This window comes from Cryptomeria japonica, chromosome 7 (genome assembly GCF_030272615.1).
Source record: "Cryptomeria japonica chromosome 7, Sugi_1.0, whole genome shotgun sequence".
Classification (NCBI taxonomy): domain Eukaryota; kingdom Viridiplantae; phylum Streptophyta; class Pinopsida; order Cupressales; family Cupressaceae; genus Cryptomeria; species Cryptomeria japonica.
Genome location: NC_081411.1, coordinates 563,158,916 through 563,176,242, shown reverse-complemented (window position 1 = coordinate 563,176,242; position 17,327 = coordinate 563,158,916). Strand labels below are relative to the sequence as shown.

Genomic DNA, 17,327 nt, shown 5'->3' with positions numbered 1-17,327 from the left:
TAAGAGCTTCCAACAAAAGAAAAATCTTTCTTGAAAAATCTGGAAGTTCTTTATGGGAAAAATCAAAAAACCCTAGTGAAGAAGTCGAAAGGATTGTTCAAGAAGGAAAATCTACAGTTGAAATCAAACATCCAAGAAGCAAAGGAAATTGAATCTCAAGATGGAGATACTCCAGATAGTATTGAATAATCTAATAGAACAAGCCACCCAAAGGTGCATAGAAATATTGGACTCGATTAATCTCAACATAAATAGCCTCTGTAACATAGTCAATATAAGGGGAGATGTTCCGAAGAGTACTCCCTCTTAACTTCGGGTGTGAAGCTTAATTATTCAGTGCAGACCATCACAGCTTTTACAAGGGGCAGAGGGAACAAACCCTCCACAAAGAGATAATATATGTATTGGTTTGCATAGGGCTTGTTGGCCCCTGACATCTGCTTTGGCCTAGGAAGGTGATTTCTACAGCTGAATCAAAGAAATACTATTTCGATTGGGTGATGTCTTGCTTGTGCGCCAAGAAGGTGGTTGTGAGATGGGACTGATTGCAGCTGAACAGTAATCAAAAGAACCTTCAGAACTGACTCAGCTATATTGCTAAAGGATTGATGGTTTGAGAAATTGGTATATGAATATGAAGGGTAGGTAATTCATATTGTCAACTGGGATTTGACTAATCTAACTCCTAGATTTTTCTGGAATGAAAGTCTTCATTTTTTAGTGCTGCTCAGTGTTATGCTGTTGGTTACTGTTATATTAATTGGGACCTCCATATATTTAGCCCAAAAATGTAATGATAGAATTCAAAAATAGGTAATCTATATATAGAATACAGCTTATATGAAAAAATCACCACATCAACAACAAGAATATCTTAGTAATAATTGTTATTTGGAAACATGAAACTGTTATAAAGATTTTCCTTGGGAACAATTGTCATTTGGCTACATGGACTTGCTGTAAAATGTAGGATGAAATTTTAGAAGACCACAAACAATAAATAATCCCCATCAAATGCATAATCTCTTCATATTAATTGACATCAAAAACATCTTTATGGCTTATTGCTTAAATAATTGCTTTGACTTCAGCAATAAAAAGCTACAAAAAGAAACCAGAGTGATCCAATCAACTGTAGATACTCTTGGTGAGCGATTGTCTTCTTTAACCATCAAAAAAATGGCAATTTTTTTATTAGATTTGTGCCACAATTCTGAATCAGAAATCAGTTTTCGACAACTTCAATCAATGTTGGTTCATAGTCACTGGGTGCCTCAAATCCCATAAGATTAATCATAGTGGCCGCCACATTTGCAAGCCCAGGCTGTTTCAAATCATTTCGGAACCTAACTCCTTCCTTCAGTCCAGGACCTCCAATGGCAATCGGTACCTGTATAAGCAAACATAATTAACAAGGTTTTCATAGCCCCCTATTATGGCAGGTAGCATCTTAGAAACCAACAGTACACTATTACATGAAAAGTAATCATCTATAACACCAGAGGTATCTACTTAAATATGAAAACCATAAATTACACTCACCAAGTAGTTGTGAGCGAAAATCTAAAATGAAAAACTCATGATTGAACTTGCAACTATCACTAGAGCAATTTTTAGCAAGTCCAAAGTGCAGACTCATAATTACTACTTATCAAGCCTGCTGCATTGACTTGCCAGACGCAATTTGCTAGTACACATGGCAGAAGAACACACAAAAGAAGCAGGAAGCACACTGCAAATCTGTTTTTCCTTGCACAGAAGATTGCTCGAGTGAATATGAACAAGTTTGAAACAGATTTGAGGACCAAATTTATAGAACTTTGGGATTCCAGTTTATAATTAATTTCTTTTTTTGTTCAGAACATTGCAAGAATACAATAGCTTTCCAAAATGTCAGATTTAGGTTTTCAAACATGTTTTGAATTTACTGAATTCAATTTGCATAAATTTTAAAGCTGATTTCAGCTATTGCAAGAATACAATACCTTTCCAAAATGTCAGATTTAGGTTTTCAAACATATTTTCTGCATAAAGTTTAGGGTTTAGAGTATAGAAACTGTTATTTAGATTATTTCATCGTATTGCTATTCAATTACATTTCAAATGCATTTTATTCTTATGTTTTGGCCCTTCAAGACCCAAGTAACTATTTTTAGTTTAAACATTTTTTACTTAAACATGTTGCATTATAAAAAAGAAAATTGATATTATAACTGTCAGGTTAGCATATAATGGCATATTAGCATCAAGAAGTGGAAGCCAACAAATGGATGCAACTTGAAAACATGGCATGCCTAGACTGGTCTAAGGAGTGCTATTTGCAACTTTTGTGAGAACATGGATCGTGGAGGCATCCACCATCTCATACACAGTACTTGTCATGATGTCAAAGGGTGTCCTAATGGATAAGGCACAATGAGAGAATCAAGCAACCCTTGCATTTTTTGATTAAAAAAACCTAGAGAATGCAAAGGAAAAACACAATCATACCAGCAACCATTAATCTCAACTTACCAGTGAAAACAGGCATGGATATGAAAGAAATTGCAAGCTCTAGTAACAATCCATTCATGTACAACACATCCACCATGTCTAGCTTGAGCGGAGCCCAGTCATTAGACTTTGTGTACCTCAAAACACACCTAAAGCACAACTTTTGCTTCAAGGTACAATGTGAAACAGGGAGATGTACAAGAAAAGAGATAATTTCTAGTACTACTTCTAGTATTACAACTTTACTTCCAACATGGCAAAGAACCTATACTAAGAGGTAATTGGATCATGGCACTAATAGTTGCAAAGAAAGGCTACAAGGCAACCTCTCCATGTGACTCAAGTGGCTGCTTGCTCCTAAATATTGTCACAAATGCAAAATCAATTTTATAAAAACAAAGGAAGCAATGGTGCAAATTTGAATGCAACATACTTTAAAACAAGTGGACAAAAGGAAGAAACTGCACCATCATCAACTTCCAATAACTTCAAGTTGAGAGATGATGTTTTTGAAGTCCATAAATGCCTCTATAAAGTAAAGAAGTAGAAAACTGTGTTAGATGGTGGAAAAGATTGTGTTAAAGAAGGGCATAAAATGTGGTGCAAGTTGTAACCAATACTGCAACACATGTTGCCACAGGCAAACTATTTCAAAAGAGAGATCCATTACTTTTCGGACCCCCCTTGTATTGTCCATTGTCTTTTACCTTCATTTGGAGGACACTGGCAAAAATGATTGCATGAGACCAGTTGTAAAAGAAGCGCATACCATCACAAAATAAATTTATATCACCCTTGGGTTCTCTGTTTGATTTTATCTTGACCTTCTTTTGGAGGATATAGACAAAATTGCTTGGGTGATACTGATTGTGAAAAAACTACAAAATTCATAAAATATGTTTATGTTGTGTTCTCACCTTGATGAGAGATTAAACCAAGGAGAGCATTTATGTGAGAGTGTGATAAGGTTCACAACTTACTCACATTGCAAAGCATTTGTACTTCATTACCACCTTTCAAGTGGACATTTGTGAATCAAACATGGCTAGACTCATCGTATTCAATGAATGTCAATGGAGAGAGGGTCACGGATATTTTTTTATGATAACATTGTGAAGAGAGGTATGGAGATTGCCAATGTAACTTCAAACTTTTAGTGAAGTGAACCTTTAATTTCAATTTTTTTGAATTATTTACTTTAATTTGTTTGTAGGTGTTGAAGCCTTTGATGAAAGTTTTGCATTTGATGCATGTGACGCAAAACCTGATGATATACATTTATAAGGCCATAGACAGGGCCAAGGAGCCATATAAAACTATTACAATGGAGAGAAAGACAAATTTGATCCCATTTGGAAGATCATTCATTGAAGGTGAAAACACCAACTCCACCAACTAATTCATACAATAAGGTACTACCTCCCTAATGATTTCACAAATATCAATGGGTAGATCATGGAAGGCCTCTCCACATGCATTAAAAAGGCAATACTTGAGGATGATATGATATGAGGGATCTAATTATTTTACATTTGCAATATTACAAGTGAACAGAGGGAAGGTTTTTTTCTTTGACACTAACTTATCCAGGGGAGTATTTATCTTACAATTATTTCTTGACAAGTTACAATTATTCCGTATTTACAAACTTTCGAGTATCTTATTTGCAAGGTCTTGATAGGAAGATTGAAGTGGAAAACCCCCCAAAATTTCACAAGTTGGCCCCCTATGTTTTCCCTCAACTTTGTAGCGGTTTTTGTTGAAGATTTATAGCTGCGAGAGAGATTTTCTGAGGAAGCCTTGCCAGCTGTTCTTATCCGATGTGGAGTGATTCTGTGCTGGCTGCCATTTCTATTCCCGTATGGAGTTCGTCGGTTGCCTTTCCTCCTTGCGCCGGTGGTGTAACCAACCTCTTTCTTTATGTGTGACTCTTGTCATTCCCGTAGGGAAGAGTAATGGCTAGTTCGGGAGAGTACGTGAAGAGTCTGGTCTTTTTTGTGCGTTGATTGTTCTCTTTCTTGTTACGGGTTATGATGGATTCCTATATAAGGTTGGTGATAAGGCAGCTGTGGGTAGAGCTGAAGGCATTCAAGTTTTAACAGTTTTGGATGTGACCACAACTGGAGTTTGTCTAAGGCCAACAACTCAAAAAAGTGCCAATAAGTTCTCTCATAAATGCCAAATTGACCTAGTTTTTATGCAATAAGGCCTTCATCTTCACATGAAAGAACGGAGGACAAAAATGCTCAAGAATCTATAGATTTCGATGAGAGTAATACATACAAAGACTAGATTGCACAAGATAAGGGCACCTTTTGTCTATACAAAACATGATTGTGGATTTTGAAAAAGCAAGCTATAGAGGCTGCAGCTACAATAGGAGACATTGGATTGCATGGCACCATTGCAAATTATGTTGAATGCAAGACAGAAGAGTCATTAACATCTACCTCTAGGGAAGCCATGGCATTCTAATACATGAGTGGAACCACATCCAATGTCAAGGAGTAAGTTTGCACCCTAGATTTCCAAAGGAATGGGGAAGATGAAATTGTAAATTGTTGTAACATGCATGGGCATGCAATTTACAATGAAAATTTCAATTACAATCATCATAAATACATCACATATCATAGTTTTTGGCTAGCCATTGTATTCACATGATGAAGTGTTATTTACTCTTTTGTACTCAAATCTAATATAAAAAAAAAAGCCATCCACCAAGGTTCAAACCCCCAGAGGTGCATTCAGGCTAGGTTAAACAACTGGTGACTTTGATGGACTGGATCCCCTACACATGGCTTCTTAGCCAAAGGTCACTTCTGGTTTAGATGTATGCTTACTCAAATTGATGTAATCTGCAATATAAAGGCAGAGATGCTGACATCTATGTGATCTGGCTTGTTTACACCAAAAGAAAATCTAATAAAAAACACTTCTTGGACTTTTTAAAACTTCATTGGGCACATTTTATAACAGTATTTAGCAAAATATTTATATTTTATAAAATTTAAGTATTTTTTAAGTCGTTTCACCGAATTTTTTGCTGAGCCAGGGAATCTATGTCAATTTTGGGTCTTTTTGAGCCAAGTTTGCAGACTAGTCTAAAGCCATCACACAATGTTCATACCAGGAAGAGTGGGAACACTAGAGAGGTGATTAGGAAAAACCGCTGCTTTTAAATTTAATTTGCAATAGTAGAAATGATATTTATATAAAATAATAAAAAGAAACAATCCCAACGCAAATGATTAAAAGCAGCAGTAATCTTGAACTAAGATGGTAAGAATATCACTACTGTTTTCCAAATCTGGCCAATTGTTAAAGCATATGAATCATGAAAAATAGCAACCTCAAGTGGTGGGAAACTTCCAAAGGAATAAAGGAATCGACCAAACAGTTGTCATACTAAAGATTTATGTATTAAGAAGCCACAAATCTAGTGAGTGAACTTAAATTTTGTTAGATCTCCAATATCTAACAAATCACAGGATTTAATTTCATAGTGATGAAATGTCAAACAGAAATTACAGTGCATCTAGTATAATAAATGTGAGCATTCAAATCCTTTTATGGTCAAGACAGAGAACTGATATATAGGTAAAAATCAATCTTACAGGAGATAAAGTATGAGAAGTAAGAATTTGGATATTTCCATCTTTATCAAGCTGTGGTTTTCCTGTTTTGTTTCTTTTCACCATATCCTCAGCATTCCCATGATCTGCAGTTACAAGGTAGATTCCACCAACTTGTTCTACTGCATCAAGAATCATCTGTGAATGTAATGCAAACATTAGTTTCAACTTTCAAACATAGAATAACAGACAAGCATTCTTCTTATTAATAACACCCATTCAAATCTTAAATATAATCTAACTAGTGCTCAACCATACAAAGAGCATTGGCAAAACATATCAATAGAACTGGCTCTCCATCATACCACATTTACTTCTTACAACACTGAAGGAATGAAGCAGATATTGTGTTAGTAATTATTAATATTAACTATCATGATACATTAAGAGGAAGCCTACATTCTGGAAAGATTCAATTCATTCCATCTCAGACAGCAACTTAAGGCAATAGATAGTGCAGTTAAAACTTCTGATAAGTGATTAAAACATAAAAGCATAGTAGCAAATATTCTTCTCAGAAATAACTTGGCAAACCAAACGATAAAAATTATTACAAAAAATTATGATTTAGATGGGAAAAAATAAGATTAGGGTTGGGGTTAGGGTTTCTGAAAAATTGTGATCTTTTACAGAATATCAAAAAATAATTTAAGTGTGCCACTAGAACAAATAATGCTGAAAATTCCCATTTAAATAATATCATAAATACATATAGTCACTATTAAGTATAATGCAGTTTTAGCCTGAGGCTGGAGGGCAATTGGCTTCCAGGTTCACTTTCTATGAGTTCCATCCCCAAGTCCAGTCCTCCGGGTGCCAGAAAGGGGTCCATTTGTCCATTTACTTTCAAATATTCCATCAAAACTATTCTCAATTAAACAAGGTAAAATCATTTTTGCTTTGTCCTTGCATAAAGACAACAACAATAAGCTGCCCCATGCCATGCATCTATCATATTAGGCATCTATATGTAGGTTCATTAAATTACAATAAAAATTATCTTCTAATTGCATCTGTTTTAAATCAATTCTTAATTGTAACGATGGATTTCTTTCTCTAAGTAAATCTTGGTTGAGGTTTGTGGAGCACCTTTAATAGAATGTGGGAAAAGTTTAGATCACATTCTTAATTTGTATAATACTATAAATATTAAATATAGGTAACACTCAAAAGTACCCCATAATCACTAGAGTACACCCTTGCTGCACTGGGCTAAAGTTATGGACCTGTTGTGACCATTTCACACATCGCCCCATTAGAATGGGGGCCCCCTCTTTTTCGCGTTTTGTTTTGCCTGTTCTTCTCTCTGCTTTTAGGGTTTTGAGTGAGTGAGTTGTCTGTCTGGGCTAGGGCTAAACCTTAGGGGTTTCTTTTGGATATTTTTTAAGCCGAGTCCAGTCAAATTTTGAAAGTTATTAAGCGTCCTTCCGAGGGTTGAGATTGTTGAAGTAAGATGAGTCTGTCAAGAGAGTCAGATAGGTCTTAGGTTAGGTCTAATCAGGGTTTTGGGGTAAAATCCTAATTTTGTCTAGGTGTTAGCATTTTGAGGGTGAAACTATGTATTCTTGCCTAGGTAAATTTTGATCAAATTTCGGGGGTAAGATGATGCCTGAAACGGAGAAATCGCTCATGTCCTTCACTGGAGGCCCAGGGCGAAATACATTCTAAGTGCAATTTCTTGTTTTTGACAGGCGTGCTAACTGGTTCCTGGCCTTGAGAATGACCTGACTCTACCTTGTGAAATGATCGGAGACTTAAATTTTGAATATTTTAGCCAGGAAGGACAAAATCGCTCCTGTCCCTCACTCAGGGACCAGGGCGAAAATGTTATTTAATGCATATTTGTCACTGACTTTTCTATTTTGTTTTGTGCAGGGTCTCCAGGAAAGATAATTGGACGTGACTTGATATTTCTGAAGATTTTGAGGGCATGAAAATAATGAATTTTGAAAGATTAAGAGAAAATCGCTCCTGTCCTTCACCCAAGGACCAAGGCGAAAAGACTTAGCAGAGTCATTCCTGACCTTGTTTGATCAAATTGAAACATCAAAGGCATGGTGGAGGCCGAAATGAACGTGATAGAGCATCCAGGCTTGATTAAAGACAATGAAATGATGGAGTTTTGTCTAGAAGGGTAAATTCGCTCCTGTCCCTCTCCAAGGGTCCAAGGCAAAATTCTTTATATGCACAATTTTAGACCTTTCTTGGACATTAACTCTTATTCATAGCGTCAAGTAAGATGAAATCTTCCCTAGCAAAGGAATTTCGAGATGAAAAATGAGACAATTTGATCATGGTGGCAAAAGTCGCTCCTGTCCCTCACTGAAGGACCAGAGCTTGAATTTCAAATTTGCACTATTTTTGTAGGATCAAAGTGATTTTATGATTTGAAGAGATCAAGGAAAACATGTTTTGTCCGTTGAATATAACTTAAGTGGTCCACAAAGGAGGAAATCAACACAAATGACAAAAGGCGCTCCTGTCCTTCACTGAAGGACCATGGCGTTTTTTCAAGATTGTCCTCTTCATTTGAGATTTTGAGGCAAAACCTAACTTGGATGGGAGGGAAAAATGATGTTTTATGCCTTAGATGCGATTGAAGGTTTAAAGAACAAGGAAATATGCCTAGAAGGCAAAAGGCGCTCCTATCCCTCTCCAAGGGTCCAGAGCGATTTTCTAAAAAGTGCAAATTTCTTGCAAAAGACAAGGCAAGTTTGTGATTGAAATGAATGGAATAAGGCATGTTTAGCCCGTTGAAGATAATTTGGAAGGCTAGCAAAGGACGGATGAGTTTGAAATTGCAAAATCACTCCTGTCCCTCTCCAAGGGACCAGGGTGAAAAACCTAATATCTAGCCTTTCTCTCCAAGTTTGGACAAATCTAAGCCAAGGCGCAAGTTTGAAAGGATGTTTAGAATGCCTTGAGGTGGAATTGAGATACAAGATTTGCAAATTTTGATGATAATAAGCAAAGGCGCTCCTGTCCCTCACTGAAGGACCAGGACAATTTTTATAAAATCAACAATTTCCCTCCAAGATTACGCTAAGGAAGGGTTGTGCAAGATGGGAAAAGTCTTCCAAAGCATGGTGAACAAAGGTTTGACTCCAAAACTTGACAATCCTGGGCTAAAATGCAAGAGTCGCTCCTGTCCCTCTCCAAGGGACCAGGGCGAAAATCTTTGGAGAATCAATTTTGCCTTGCAAAAACGAGTTAGGCATGCATGAAATGAATGAAAGGGATCATTGCTTACCCCACAACGAGAGTTGGCAATTTAAGGTGAAGGATTAAGACCAAAAATGGAAAATCGCTCCTGTCCCTCTCCAAGGGTCCAGAGCGAAAAAGTACTAAAGACACTTCCCTTCTTAAAATCAAGTGAATTAAACTCAAGACTCCAATTGAAAATGCCACTTTAGATGCCTAGATGAAGTTTTGGCAATTAAAAATGAAGAATGCAAGGTTTAAATTGCAAGTTCGCTCCTGTCCCTCTCCAAGGGACCAAGGCAAAGTTATTGGCATTCTTTATTTTTACCTTATTTCAACGTTGATATCCTCTAAAATCGCATTAGATGCCAAAATTGCCAACTTCGAAATATTTGAAAAAATTTAAATTAAATTGGCATTTAATAAAAGGCGCATTAGTATTTAATAAATTAATTTTGAGCCTTTAAAAAATCGAATTTTTATTATAAAGGCATTTAAAATTAATTTTTGTGAAATTAAAATTAAAATGGAGCGCTTGGAGGCTTATTTTCATTTATTTTGTCAAGTCGGCCTCTCCTTTTTGCAATTTTATTTATTTTTTAGGCTTATTTTGTCAAGTCGGCCTATGGGGAGACAAAGTGGTGAGCGCCCTATATAATAGGGGTGTTTTGATCAAGTTTAATCAATCATTCACTCATTATTTCAAGTGCGAATTTGGAGAGCTAGAGGAAGTGCGAAATCTGGTCTATTTGGAGCGAATTTACCTCAAGTGTTGAAGACTAGGGGTGGTGGAGTTGATTCTTGTGAAGACTAAAGGAAGCGCATTTTGCTCAAAGGAGAGCCTTGATCTACATTTTTGCCTAACGAATTCTCCTATTTTTGCATCATTTCTTAGAGTTAATTCTCAAGAGGAGGTATGGCGAAATCATCCTAGTCCCAATGTTGAAGTTTCGAATTTTGAACTCTAAGTTTTGAAAATTGCGTAGTTAATTAGGAAATGATAACTCAAGATTTATCATGAAGTTTCCTAATTAATATCTTTTATCTTCCTTTTGAATCTTCCTTGCTACTCTCTTAAATATTTTACTAATTATGAAATGATGTGTAGGTGTCAAGATGGCGACTCCAAAGGCAGGAGCATCTACTAGTCGTCCAACTCTCATGAAGGAAGATCAGAGGAATGAAGAATTGGAGACCAAGATCGTGTCCAAGTGGAGCAATATTGGAGATACCAACTTGGGAAACTTCAGTATCAAGAAGTTTCGAGAGGTCCCTTACATTGGCAAGCCATCACCTATCGCAAAGAGAATAATTGAAAGTGGCATCATCAAGGCGGTCGGTTTCCCTCCAGCAATCCAATGCCATGAGCTGATGATCGAGTGTGCCCGCCATTATGACCCACAATCAAGATCAATCGTATCCAAGGAAGGGAACACTTTGGCATACCTTTCGGAGGAGGCTATAAGTGAAGCTCTCCATCTTCGAGAGCATAAAGATATGATTTACAAAAGCCTAGAAGGAGCCAGGTCAATGTATGAAGATGATCCAGACACTTGCTTGAGCATCATCAATAAGAATTGGTTACTCAAAAGTCGTCCTCGCCTGAGCAAGATTCCCAACACACCACATAGGATCGACTTCCAGGAGGAATACAGAGATTTGATAACCTTGCTCAATCGAGTTACAGGGGCTCCTCAAGCCTTCTACTTTGAGAAGTGGATGTTCTACTTCATCCAAGTGATAGTTCAAGGGAAAGGAACGATTCATTGGGCTAGAATTATTAGCCATTGCCTGGACGTGCAGTTAAGAAGACTAAAGCCTACCAAGTCATTTCACATGAGCTCATACGTCATATATGCCTTGATCACGAGTTTCGAATATGCAGAACTACCTCACAGAGGAGTGATCGGAAGAGGACCCGGAGAAGTGAGAGTTTGTGACTCTTATGTTCATTTGCATCATCCACCTGGAAGTGACTACAAGTTAGTCAATGATACCTTCACGATGAACATCACTAGGATATTGCAAGGCGGGATTCACAATCGACTATCTCTGGATGCACAAGAGCTTGTAAAGAGGTATGGTGCTTGGTTCATCCAGTTTCAAAAGTTTACATCAGAGTTCATGGGTGTCCTTCACCTCCCTACATGTTGCCGAGGTATCCGACAGACAGGATAGTGCTACTTGAGGTGACTAGACAATTGGCAGCTTATGCGAAGGCATTCAGACACAGGCATGGAAATGGAATTCCCGTGCCCATCATATTGGGGAATTCAGTTGAGGTATGTCCTAATGCTCTAGCCTTGGATGATGCAGAGAGGGAGTTGGCATTATATTCATTCACGTTCTTTGCCTTGAGGGAGAATTTTGATCCTTATGGGTATATGGAAGAGACAGCTGGTAGGAAGTACAAGCATGAATTTCAGGTAGAGGACTTTTGAATGAATCTCTCAAGTGATTTAGAAGTGAAAAGAAAGATGCATTCCAGATTACCTTTAGATTTCATCAGGAAATGCAAAGTCTACAGAGTGGCCGATCAAGCTCAGGACAGTGGCAGACATCTCCAATCATCCTATGACAGAGAAGACAAAGCAGTGAAGATAGATTGGAACGAGCCTGAGATTTCAGACTTGAGAGCTTTGATGGCTCCAGTTTTGTCATGTACTCGTAGATGGGTGGATGTACAACATCAAAAGTTGAGAGAACAGAATATATCAATGACTTTTACTTTGGAGGAAAGACCAGAAGAAGGAGGAGCAAGCGCAAGTGAGGGCAATTCTCATCCTAGAGGCGCGAAGAGGAAAGAAAGACCTGAGAAAAGGGAACCCTCCAAGAAGAAGCAAGAGGCCAATCGAGATCACTCATCAGGTACATCATCCCGACTTGAAAAAAGGACAAGTCAAGTTGAAGGACAAGAGAAGACGGTGCCTAAGGTTGATGAATCTATGGAGTCAATGGTACAGAATGATAAACCTGAAAAGGGGAAGGCACCTCAGCATTCGTCAAGTCGATCTCCCCAAGTTGATGAGCTACATGCAGAGAAGAATGATGACGAAGTGACATCTCCTCTCCGAGAAGACGAACCATTGCTTAAGGAAATACAAGTTAAAGAGACAAGATCCGCCATTCCAGATTGGTTGAAAGAGAGACTGACAAGGGTGATTGTGATTGAAGATGAAGATGATGTAATTGACTTAGAGAGTTTTATAGGAAATTCTCAAGAAGCAACGGAGAAGAAGAAGGCCACCAAGATGTCCAAGATGATCAGAGATGAGACAGGGTCCAGGAAGTTGCAGATAGCTACACCAATAGTGGACAAGTATGAAGGTGAAATTCTCGCAGAGGAGTATGATGTAGAAACATTTGAGCTTGGTCCACTCACTGCTAAACAGGCACTGGATGAGGCAACCGATTCATTTGAAGTACTTAAAGACAAGATTAAGGAGGAAATGGAAAAGAATAGAAAGCTTGAGAGAGAGAGAGGTGCTTGGAGAGGCTACTTTAGCCATCTCAATCAACCCTTGGGATGTCAGGATCCAGCAGTGTTTCCTGTGCAAGCACTTCCCCTTGAATCAGTTGGCGAGGCAGAAAGAGTCAAGAGCTTGGTTCAGCTTATGAGCTCTTGGATTGACAAATCCCACACAGTAGTCGTTGAATTTACGACAAGAATGATGCAAACAATCCATCGAGCTATCCAGGTCCTTGAGATCGTCCACAACCTAATGATAACAGTAGCCGCTTTCGCTCACACTAGAGATGTTATCATTCCTGTTCTGCAAGTGATCAGGCAAACACCAAGGAAGATCCTAGCACAAGAAAAGATAATGGATGGAGGAGCTCATAATTTACTTCAGTGGTCAACTCTACTCCAGATGAAAGAGGTTCTTTTCGAGGACATCAGCACCAAATGCAATCAAGTTGAGGGCGTCATCCATCCAATTCAGGACAAGGTGTTTGAGGTGTTTGTGTACCATTCTTGGCAGGAGGATCGAACTTGAGACAGATGTGGACCTTCAAGAGTTGGAAGACAGAGTCAAGGTCATCTTTTGCAAAGATGAGAATGTCATCACAGATGAGCAACGGGATCTAATGTTCACTACTATGCTCCTGATTGAGAAGATCAAAGAACTCGAACCTGGATGGCATACGGCTCTTCTCAAGGCCTTTGATCAGGTTATCCACTTGGAGGAGCGAATGAGGAATCTTCCCGAGATTCCTATTGCTGAGATTGAAGGAATTGTGTCCAAATTCGTTGCATATGCTAAGAAAGAACATTGGAAGGGGAATAAGGTTCTAGAAGAGAGGTTGTTATAAAATGATGTGGCATCTTAATTATCATTGGTCTATGTTCCCTCGATTTTTGTGCCAATTAAATATTTGGCTATGCATTTAATAATGTTCAACTAAAAAGGGAACTTTTTGTAACAAACCCTAATTGGGGTTTAGGTGTCAAAATCTCAGCCGTTGATCTTCTTTTGATCTAGGCCGTTCATTGTAATTGAGGATGCTATATATACCCTCACTCATTTTCATTTTGTTATTAGATATTGGATAATTAGCAATTAGAAATTAGATAGCTAGAGCTTTTGGAGAGAAGAAAGTTATTTTGTAGCAAGATTGAGCATTGAAGAGGGAATTTCAAGCAATTGTTGTCTATTTTGGCTTTGAGATCAATAAAATATTGAAGTTATGGTGTTTTATTGCAATTCTCGTGGCTATCTTCATGGTTGTTTACTTTCTTGAATCATTCTCAGTCGAAGTAGTATTTAAGCTTGAAGGACTAAGTGTTGGGCTTGATCTTTGGTGAGATTCACGTTCCAAACCACTAGCTTCTTACTGATTGTAAGGACGCCTTGTGCGGTCAACTGGAGATATTTGGATTGCTTGAACCTTCAATCATTATTGAACTATTGATATGTACCTTTATGGTAGTATTTATAATTCTTGATGATTTGAAAATCACTAATCACCTTAGAAGATCGCATCAATTCCAGTAGAGTTGTAATTCCTTGGCAATACTGAAATTGGTAGAATCTTACCAAGTCTAGCCTACATTGAGTCATTCTTAGGATTAGATTAGAATTCATCTCTTGCAAACCCTATCTTTTGATCTTTTTGAGAACCTGTTAGTTTTAGGAAAATTTTGTACCTGCAGTTCGAAAACGTAAGGCCCCTTGAAGAAACAGCATTCACAACGACCACTGGTGCTTATCCACACGTAGAGATCCTACAACGAAGAACATTGAAGTCACCCTGATTGATCCTTTCCCGCGATATCTTCAGCATTCAGAGGCTTTACTCAAGAGAGGATAAGGTACCCTTGGGTATTTTATTCTGTGTTTGATAGTGCATAAAAAACACGTCAACAGGACCACCTTACTGTGGTGGGAAAGGTTTGAACCTGTCTAACATATGAGTATCCTCAATTACCATTGCACCACAACCATCTAGTCAATGTCGACATGGTTATAGCTATTGTTGACAGATAAAATATACAAGCACCATTATAATATTCTTTAAAGAGCAAAAATGTTTGCTGTGTGGAAAGAAAACTCCAGTTACCTGCCAAAATAACATCTATTAAATCTGAATAAAATTGTTCAATTTACAATCCTTTTGCACCAAGGCCAGAATTCTTGAATAAATATCAACAGTATCTGCGTTAGTAACGTCATTTTGATACACACAGTAATCGGTTTTGGCATATTTCATGCTTCAGTGACTATGATAGGGCAATTCACTAACCTCAACAAACATAAGATATGGAATGTATCTTCTTATTAGAAAGATAAAAGTCGGTTCATATTCCAGCACTGAACAGGTCAGCCCCCATATGCTGTTTACAAGTTTGTGACAACCTATGTTTTTGGTAAACAGTTGCCCAGGCCTGGTCACTGCAACCTCCTTTGTACAAGTAGACACCTTACTTCCAAGTTACAGAGCTATTTTCCAAATTCCTTAGGGAAAGCCATGAAAAGCGATTACAAAAATTTTACACAATGTCATGTTGTTTATGTTGTCACGATATGGCAAAGACAAAAACATCCAATATATTTGTTCAGTGAAATTTCCACCAGACTGAAGTAAAAGTGAAGCCCTCAAACAGAATGTGTGATAAACTACAAGAAATCTTACCGTGCAAAAAGTTCAACCTGGCCATAATATAATTGTAGACAGTTCTGACACTCAAATTCAGTATGGCAAATCAAAACAAAATTTTATGTAATGCATACCACGCAAAAAGGTTGACCTGGCCATATTATTGCATACAGTTTCAACGCTCAAATTTCAGTATGGCAAATCAAAACAAAATTTGATGTAATACATTTCCACAAGGTCTTTTAAAGCATTACAATAATAATATTATTAATCATAACTTTCGGTATATGTTTGAAATTTGGCAAACTATCATGTCTGAAACAATGGGTGCAGCTTACTCAAACGGAATGCTTGATGCAAGTTCCAGATGACTACGAAAGAAGAGATACTTTGGTCCTGTCATCTTAAGAAAAGAATCCTCCAAAAGGGGGAATTTAACATAACATATCGAAGGTAATGATCCTCTAGAAACCACAAAGTCAATACCATATCAGTAAATAAATTTCATAACAAAATGACCTTAAGATTCCCTTGTAAAGCCATCTATCTAAAGAGGTGTATTTCATCGGTATGTGCCATACAAAAAAACAAGTGTTCCACAGGGACAAGTCCCTAGGGCCAGGGATTTAGCAGGGGCGTCCCCTTCTTTCAGGATTGGCTAGCCTGCTCAATTTTGTGAATAAAAATGAAGTAGCTATTTAAGGAAAAATTTGCTAGAAACCCGTGAAAATCTCAAAAAAGGAGGATAGTTGTTGCAAATTCATCAAATTGTATTTGCTTTTTAAAATTTCCGTTGCAGTTCTATGTTCTGAAATAACCAAAACCAGAACATAATTAAGGCAAAAGAAGTGAAGCAATTCCCTACCTTGACGGCCTCATCAGCAGCTTTACACGCAACAACTGTTGCCTCGATATCACCAGTATGTCCCACCATGTCACCATTGGGTAGGTTTACACGAACCTGTAAAGGAATAAGTCATTCATTTGCCACAAGACTTAAGATAAAAGTTGCAATAAATGGCATTAGTCAAAAGCAATTCTGTACCTGATCAAACTTTCGACTCAAAATGGCATCTCTTGCCTTCTCAGAAATTTCTAAAGCTTTCATCTTTGGCTGTACATTGAATGTAATCCCTGAATCACTTGGTATTTCTACATATTCTTCTAGCTCCTTGCTAAAACATCCTGACCGGTTACCATTCCAGAAAAAAGTAACATGACCAAACTTTACAGTTTCACTGCAAATTCATAGTGTTATGTTAGAATACTTCACCCAAAAGGTAAAAATTCATATGTAAACTCATATTGCACACAACCTATGAAATGATTGAAAAGCAACGGAACATACATTAAATGCAATATCTCAAATCTGTCCTAGATATCTTGTTGCATATAATAAATCTAAGGTGTTAATCTTGCATTCTGAAAATCAATGATCAGTCAAAAAAGATATATCAGCAATACAAGATGCCAGCCCTAGTTCATACAGAGCCCAGAGCCAGGTTAAACAACCTTGATAAGAACATGAATGCATATGTATGCGTGTGTTCATATGTGAGTATCCATCACCTGGTTCTTTATGAACTAAAGTAGGTAGCATGAAATGTCGATGGTGTCTGTACATTTTATCAGAAAATTATGAAAGCATATTTATCGCTGTTGTTTCTGGATAAGATTGTGCGAGAATATACAATCTAATCCAGAAACAGCACCGATAAACATTATGGATTGTGGAAATTGGATATCATTAACTGTGAAGGCATGTCATCAAATCATAATTAAAGTCTTCTTAGCAAACAGGATGCAAGTCTCCAACTTTTAATATAGCAAGATTTGCAGTGAGGATTTTTTCAGCAAGAAAATAGATCATGAGGAGCCATTTGCCACTACAGGAAAGAT

The 17,327-nt window shown here is 37.5% G+C and overlaps 1 protein-coding gene across 1 annotated transcript in view; it reads right to left on the bottom strand.

The window, feature by feature from the left end:
- Positions 1-872: 872 nt before the first annotated feature.
- LOC131078431 (2,3-bisphosphoglycerate-independent phosphoglycerate mutase) overlaps positions 873-17,327 on the bottom strand; it is a 38,684-nt gene continuing 22,229 nt past the window's right edge. Inside the window, exons 7-10 of the mRNA XM_058016130.2 lie at positions 16,474-16,666; positions 16,294-16,389; positions 6,111-6,266; positions 873-1,390 (exon numbers count right to left, since the gene is read on the bottom strand). Of these exons, the coding sequence (XP_057872113.1) occupies positions 1,226-1,390; positions 6,111-6,266; positions 16,294-16,389; positions 16,474-16,666 (610 nt within the window). The 3' untranslated portion in view covers positions 873-1,225. The remainder of the gene's footprint in view (positions 1,391-6,110; positions 6,267-16,293; positions 16,390-16,473; positions 16,667-17,327) is intronic.